Source organism: Periplaneta americana, chromosome 11, assembly GCF_040183065.1.
Source record: "Periplaneta americana isolate PAMFEO1 chromosome 11, P.americana_PAMFEO1_priV1, whole genome shotgun sequence".
NCBI lineage: Eukaryota > Metazoa > Arthropoda > Insecta > Blattodea > Blattidae > Periplaneta > Periplaneta americana.
The window spans coordinates 19,083,211-19,091,239 of NC_091127.1; the positions used below are offsets into that span (position 1 = coordinate 19,083,211).

General features: G+C 39.9%; 1 protein-coding gene and 1 long non-coding RNA gene across 2 annotated transcripts; one reads left to right on the forward strand and one right to left on the reverse strand.

The window, feature by feature from the left end:
- Positions 1-3,850: 3,850 nt before the first annotated feature.
- On the forward strand, positions 3,851-5,085 carry LOC138708592 (uncharacterized). Its single transcript, XR_011334710.1, has 3 exons — positions 3,851-4,649; positions 4,756-4,853; positions 4,977-5,085. It is a non-coding gene; the product is annotated as an uncharacterized lncRNA (long non-coding RNA).
- LOC138708591 (putative nuclease HARBI1) lies at positions 5,082-6,732 on the reverse strand. The gene is made up of 3 exons (XM_069838707.1): positions 6,114-6,732; positions 5,901-6,021; positions 5,082-5,758 (listed from the first exon to the last, which is right to left on the reverse strand). The coding sequence occupies exons 1-3, from the start codon at positions 6,539-6,541 to the stop codon at positions 5,264-5,266; spliced, it is 1,044 nt and encodes a 347-aa protein (XP_069694808.1). The 5' UTR covers positions 6,542-6,732; the 3' UTR covers positions 5,082-5,263.
- Between the last annotated feature and the right edge of the window lie 1,297 nt (positions 6,733-8,029).

Sequence of the window (8,029 nt, forward strand, 5' to 3'; positions counted from 1 at the left end):
TTGAAAGACGTCTTTTCGTACCGTTTTATTGGTCAAAAGTAGTATGACGTAAAAGTGTAACAGTCAATGAATTTATACGATATTTTTCCTACAATTTAACAATTACTTCGCGATAAAACGCGAAATATATTTTGTGCGAGATCGTGCGTATTTGCGGTAAGTGTGAAATACCACATTCAGTATTCCCAACCTAACACACATAACAATTTCCCTCTTCTTACCGCTTAAGCGCGACATTCATTTTACTGCTTTAGGCCTTTAACATATTATTTTTAGAGACGTTTAACATAGTAATAATTATAAATTGGAAACTTACCACTGCAATTTCACCTAAATTGCAATGTTAATTATTGTTTTTAAATATTTACAAAAATTAAGTAAAGTCTACTACTCCACGAAACTTATTGCATTCCTGATACAAGTAACATTAAGGAAGTCGTGAAAAAATCAACAAGATTCCAGATGCCGATGTTATTACTGCAATATGTTATATAAATAATATTGTTAAAATATTAAAATGAAAAATAAATCATTACATAACCTTACCGTTTGTTTTAAGTTCGCATTTATAGACTGGGGAAAAAAAAGACAGACGTATATCACGGCCTGCTGGAGTATAGTAAACACATAAAACATTTTATAGCAACAATGTTGAAGATAGATCTTTTTGTTTCTAAAAGTTGCCGTCATTGAACAGAAACCAAGATGGAGATTTCATTGCAACTAACTAGAAATTCCTCTTTCAGGTATGTAATAAACGATCTTCGCACAAAATAATTTACGATACACGAGCGGTATGTTTGTTTTCATGTTCTCGGAAATTAAAAAAGCTCAACTACGTTTCGCTTTTTCAATCTTTTCCTCGACCATGAAAACGTCAACATACCGCTCTTGTAACGTATATTACTATTATCGCGAATATTTTACAATTCAAATGCGAAATTCAGTGGTCTCTAATAAAACTAGTATATTTATGTAAAAAGTTTGGTTAGGATTGTTTCACGCATACTAAAAGATACGTACATACACTTTAAGCACTCATGCGGTCGTCGTGATATTGTTTTGTTTTCCAGAATCCAGCACGAAACAAGGACAAGTGTTCTGCGGGCACGTCGTCTTCGTAGTCCTGTAGGTCCGCAAAGCGATAATTCAGTAAAATGATTAGGCCGGAGCTGCATTCAAATCCCACGCGCGCGTGTGAATTTTGATTTATATTCCAGTGATAATATATGGGCCGGGCGCTGGGGGCCCCATATGGCAGTGAGCCTCTCCCTCCCCCCGCGTGGTTTGTCAACTGTCACCGCAGGCGGGCGGAGGGCTCGCCGGTAATATACTGGCACCCCTCCACGCGAAAATCCCGGCCAATTAGTTGGCATATATCATGTAATTGCGACTATCCATTACTGCAGCGCACAAGCGTCAGTCGTAATACAATCTGAAAGTCGAGGTGTTCTAATAGAAACACAACACAACAGGTTGAGCGCCCGACTCGCCTGATCTGTACACGTCCAATTCAGTTGAGTCAAGACGAGCTCCGATACAACCAGAACTTCATTGCAACGGACTATCCTGATCTGTTAAACTACACAAGACGATTCTTAGTATTGAAAATGTTTACAGGTAATCTATATTTCGAAAATCTATACTAAGCGTTTGTATTTTATTTTATTGTTGTTTATATCACCTGGAACATTAACAAGCTACTGACAGCAGAAGATAAATGTTTTCTCCAACGCTAGTTGTTATTCTACAACACATACAATGGGACAATCTGTACTGTATCACTCCCCCATGACTTCATAATACAAACTAACATCCCTTAATTTAATTAATTATTAGTTGAAACTATTGTTGTTGTTTTCTAATGCCAGGCGTTTGACAATAAAGTCATTTGACCTCTTGCACTCCAATATTTTTCAAAGATATTATCATGGCCAGCCACTGAAGCACAGACTCGCCTGATCTGTACACGTCCAATTCAATTGAGTCAAGACGAGCTCCGATACAACCAGAACTTGATTGCAACGGACTGTCCTAATCTGTTAAACTACACAAGACGATTCTTAGTATTGAAAATGTTTACAGGTAATCTATATTTCGAAAATCTATACTAAGCGTTTGTATTTTATTTTATTGTTGTTTATATCACCTGGCACATTAAAAAGCTACTGACAGCAAAAGATAAATGTTTTCTCCAACGCTAGTTGTTATTCTACAACACATACAATGGGACAATCTGCACTGTATCACTCCCCCATGACTTCATAATACAAACTAACATCCCTTAATTTAATTAATTATTAGTTGAAAATATTGTTGTTATTGTTTTCTAATGCCAGGCGTTTGACAATAAAGTCATTTGACCTCTTGCACTCCAATATTTTTCAAAGATATTATCATGGCCAGCCACTGAAGCATAGATTTTGAGGTGTTCCGAATCCATTTCTTGGTTTCAGTTGCACAATGGGCAGTTAGGGGACTGATATACGTGGTACAGTCATTAAGTTCTAATACTGAGCGCATAGTGGCGTTGTGGTACACTATAGCGCATAGGTGGCGCCATGGTATGATACCTTGTCAGTTAGTCTCTCGACCCAACAAGAGAGAGTTGAGTGCATGCATTGTAAGCAGAACTACGGTCTTTGTTATGACGGTGATTTGAATGCGCACGTCGGAAACCGAGATATCACAGTTTGAGCAACGGGCAAACACCAAGTTCTGCCAAAAATTAGGCAAAACTGCTGCCGAAACGTTTCAAATGATGCAGCAAGTTTACGGTGAGGACGCAGTGAGTCGCAGTGTTGTGTTTAGGTGGCACCGACGTTTTTTGCAAGGAAGAAACAGTTTGGAAGATGATGTGCGTACTGGTCGGCCACAAACAATTCGAACTGAACGCAAGATCCAAGAAGTTGCAACGTTGGTGCGTGATAACCGCTCCCAATCGGTAGACCATATCGCAGCAACAGTAGGGGTCAGCCATGGTACTTGCTACAAAATTCTGTCTGATGACCTGAACATGTCTCGTGTTACCCAGCACAGTGTGCCACGAATCCTGTCGCAAGACCAACGTGATGATCGCATGACGATTTGTGGTGACCTCGTAAGTAGTGCTGACGATGATCCGACGTTTCTCAACCGGATAATAACTGGAGACGAAACTTGGTGTTTCCTTTACGATCCGCAACTGAAACGACAATCCGCCACGTGGAAAATGCGTTATCACCACGACAGAAAAAACCGCGACAAGACAGGTCAAATGGCAAGGTAATGCTTGAACTGTTTTTTTTATTCAAATGGAATTGTTCACATGGAATTCATCCCAGAAGGTGCAACTGTGAACAAAACCCGCTACAAAGAGATCCTTGGCCGTTTACGAGATTCAATTCGCCGTAAGCGACCTGAGCTATGGCGTACAAAGAATTGGCTGTTCCTACATGACAAAGCCCCTGCACATCTCTCTGTCCTTGTCCAAGAGGAACTTGCAAGACAATAGGTGACAGTTCTTCCACACCCTCCGTACTCACCTGATCTCGCACCATGCGATTTTTTTTCTCTTTCCTCGCATGAAAGCAACCCTACGTGGGCGTAGATTTCATTTTCCGAAGAGGTCATGACTGCCACAAGAGAAGCCATACGGGACCTTCCTGCCAACATCTTTCAACGGTGCTTCCAGCAGCTATACCAACGTTGGCAAACGTGCATAACGGCCAACGGAGACTATTTTGAGGGAGGATGTGGTTCTGTTTAAATGTACGCCGTGTTATGCGGCATCTTGTGATACATCCTGATTCTTGAGGGAGCCTACCCTCCAGGCGCCAAGTCTTAGAACTTAATGGGCCGATTGCAGAAACGATGACCGATTTTAAGTCTTAGACACTGTTTAACTAAACAACGTCTAAGTTACGTACGAATTTCCGTTGCTTAAACAATGTTCAGCCGGTGTTTAGTAAGATACCGTTTTAGTTACGATTTTAGCTGGGAAGGAGAAGTGTGGAGTATCTTGCATTTAGATTCTTTGCCGACCAACAATGGCGGAGCCAATGGAAACGTTTCATTAACGCGGGCGCCAAATGGAAATCAGCTGATTCACAACAGGCATAATGGCGAAACGTGTTTCTAACTTTTCCAAGGAAGAAAAGACCGTGTTGTCAGATATAATAAGAAATGATGATGTTATAGAAAATAAATCCTATAATAGTGACATTCTGGTGAAGAAGAAGGCGGCGTGGAGGAAAATAACTGATGTTTTTAACAGCAGTTTTCCTCAGAACCCGCCACGTGATACAAATACGTTAATGGGTAAGTTAAAAGTAATTTTGCTATTTTATTCACAAAAATAACAGTTACACCTTTCAATATGAAATATTGAAACATGAGAAATAAACTTTAAACGCGAAAAATTAACAGTTAAGTAAACATGTGTGTGCTAAATTACGTCTGGTATATTCACAGGCCTATGGCGTAGATTAAAGCTGCAAGCCAAATGCAGCTTGCACAAAAAAAGAAAGATCAACAAAGGAACAGGAGGTGGACCTCCAGGAAGTCCGATTACGACTATAGAGGAAAACGTAATAGCGGTATTGGGTGATTCCGCCGAACCACTAGAAAACCCCTACGACGATGAGGGAGGATATGCTGAAGAGATACCGGTACGTAAAATGTATACTATAAACAATCCTATATTCTTGGTGTCTTGTAAGAGTAAAAAAATATATATGGCATGATGTGCGTTTTATTTGTTCCCTGTGAAAACAGATTCCTATGGAAGAAACCCTGACATTGGATGTTCCCGTGCTTTGTTTACCTGAACTGAACGACACCGCAGGCGTGAATCCTTCACCTCAAACTCCACGGTAAGCAACAATCAGCAGTAGTGAATTGTGTTGTGTCTACTGGATGCATAGTACAGTATTTCATAACAGGAAAAATTAGTCGTTTTTTTCTCTGTACTTAGTCCATTTTTTGTGATTTTCCAGAATAAAGTCCAATAAAAGGAGGAGCCAGGAAGTGGACGAGGCAGATGAGATGATGAGAGAAATTCATGCTAAACAGCTGCGGGTGTTAGAATTACAAGAAAGGAAGGCGTTATTGGAAATTTATTTAGTTGAAAAAGAAATTTTAAAGAAAGGGTATGAACTTCCTGAATGGCACACACAGAATTAGTCAACCACATGTTAAAAGTCTCATAAATATGTATATGTTACAATAAATATTCAATAAATTGCTGTGTTTTTTTTTTTTAGTTGTGAGTAGCCATGTAATTCTATCTTGTGAAATGGTTATCGATTATCAGCTGACGCCATCTGTTCCCTGTCGTGTCATCATCTGCTGGTGGATCAACTGGTACGTCATCATTTGGTATCTCTCCTTCAAGGTCAAGTTCACCGTGCTGCACAGCCAGGTTATGTAGCACAGCAGTCGCAACGATGATTTTCAGAGTTTTCTGTAGCTTTGTTCGCAAACCAAATGCAAGGCAGGGAAATCTCTTTTTCCATACACCAAAAGTTCTTTCCACTACGTTCCTGGCCAATACATGAGCTCGATTATAACGCCTGTCAGCTGCATTTCTTGGGTTCAGAATTGGCGTAAGTAAATATTTCTTGCATGCATAACCAGAATCCCCTAAAAGATGTCCTCTAATAGCTCCTCTTTCCAAGCGGTCATTGATAGTGGAATTCCGAAATATTCTACTATCATGCGTTGAGCCAGGCCAGCGAGCAACAATGCTCCTGATTTTCATCTTTGCGTCACATATCACCTGCAATCAAATGAAAATGCTTCTCTATCATATTGTCATCTAACGTCTATGTACGGAAATTGATATTTTGTTTAGTAATATTGTCACTAGGATGAGTGGTGAGGCAACAAATTACTTTTTAGGAACACTTGTCGTTACTTACTTGGCAGTTAATGGAATAGAATCCCTTCCGGTTTATGTACACAACAGCTCTCTCACGATTTGGACAGGTAATTCTAATATGAGTGCAATCAATGGCACCTATTATTCCCGGGAAATTATCTCTAGAAAGAACGAAATAAATAATATAATCACGTTCTTAACGAATATAGGTTAATAATAATGGAATGAGTTACAGTAATAAGTTACGGCTTACCTGGAAAGGACAGCGAAATCATTCTTAATGAAAGGGAGTTCGTCATCGTCAGGGAAATTTATTACTCTTAACCTCAAACTGTTGATAGCAGTGAGAACACGATCAATTGTCCTGCACACGGTCGATGCACTGACATTCACAGTATCACCATTCACAGCATAAAATGCACCGGTTGCCAAGAACCGTAACGTCAAAAGAAGCTGCAGTGTTATAGGTAATGGACAACCTCTCGTGTCATGCTCAAGTAAATGTCCGATATCGCGCAGCAGGTCCCTTGCAGTTTCCTTTGAAAAACGAAAGCTTGCTTTAAATTTTGCGTCTCCATATGTCTCAAAAGGATTACTACGATCAAGCAAAAGATTGCGACGTAGAGGAGGCCGTCGAAGTAGAAATCGTCTCAACACACCAATATAATTAACGTGCTCCATTGAATTGACACTGATACACTCGTTCCTTGTGTGAGATTGAGGTTAAACAGTGTTCTAGACGGTGTTTAAACATCGACTGCTAAACATCGGTTTTAGACATCGTCTACTATTAAACATCGTCTTCGCAACGTGGCAGCCATACTTAGGCGTTGTTTAACCTTAAACATTGTCTAAATATTGTTTCTGCAATCGACCCAATGACTGTACCACGTATTCCAATTCTATGCAGGTGTTTGGCCAAACAATCATGGTCTGTTGCCAATCTAAATGCAGCTACACACGATTTTCGTGGTAAATCGGAAATTAATTGTGGATTATGATGCAGAGAGTTCCATTTTTTCCCTTGTGATTGTGTTATCAAATTTTGTTTGTTGAAGTCTAAGTATGTAGATTTAATAAATCTTTTCACAGAGTAATACGTATATTTAGTAACAGGTCTATAAGTAGCAGTGCTGCCCTTCTTTGCTAAAGCATCCGCATTCTCGTTTCCCAGGATTCCACAATGGGATGGTATCCATTGGAATACAATTCTTTTATTGAGTGATATTAATTGAGAGAGCATTTTAGTTATTTCTGCTGTTTGAGATGAAGGTGTGTGTTTAGAGACTATTGATAGAATAGCTGCTTTGGAGTCCGACAATATAACTGCATTCTTAAATTTTTTGATGTGGTATAGAAGATTCCTGAGACTTTCACTTATTTCAATGATCTCTCCATCAAAACTTGTTGTTTCATATCCAAGAGATCTGTAAAGTGAGAAGAGACAGCACGTAACACCTGCACCGGCACCTTGTTCTCTGGAGATCAAGGATCCGTCAGTGTATAAATGAAGCCAGTTTTGTGGAGGGTACCTAATATTAACTGTCAGTTGAAAATATTGTAAGCACGACACTAAAATATACTGAAACATGTAGGCTTAATCGTCAAACATCTGTGTCACTGTATTTTATATCCACTTACGTACTTTATTTAATAATTTATTTTCTTGTGTGCACAACTTGGGGGGTGCAGGTATAAGATGTAACAGCTACCGGTCTGTTACTAACGGACTCAGGGCAAGTAGAAGGGGAAATAAATGCCTTCGCATCCTCTCAACTTGTATGAAATGTCGTTTAGTACTCAATTCCGACCGACTCGCCTGATCTGGGCCTACTTCTACAAGTCGAATCAGTTGCACAGAAGCCTCCTAAAGTTAAACGAGGCCAGATAACAAGAAGCATCATCAGTGCCACGATCAAGACTTGGGGCCACTCGCAGGTGACATTTGCTTATATATTATCCTCAAGAAAATGACAGGCACGAAGGAAATTCAATGCAAAGTGCGTTCCTCGGAATGGTGGGCCGTTCTCTCGCTCGGACCGCAGTTTAAACTCCCGCGCGGGTGCGTACAGTCGCCTATTACCATTTATGGGCCGAGTGTGTAGATTTGTGGGCTCTTATATATTTTATTTCCCACCCCACGTTTTCCTTTCCAATACATGGAAGTGC

Coding starts and splice junctions, on each gene's coding strand:
- LOC138708591 (XM_069838707.1), bottom strand. CDS start 6,541: ATGGAGCACGTTAATTATATTGGTGTGTTGAGACGATTTCTACTTCGA. Junction 6,022..6,113: donor GATTTCGCTGTCCTTTCCAG/GTAAGCCGTAAC, acceptor CGTTCTTTCTAG/AGATAATTTCCCGGGAATAA. Junction 5,759..5,900: donor TCTATTCCATTAACTGCCAA/GTAAGTAACGAC, acceptor ATTTGATTGCAG/GTGATATGTGACGCAAAGAT.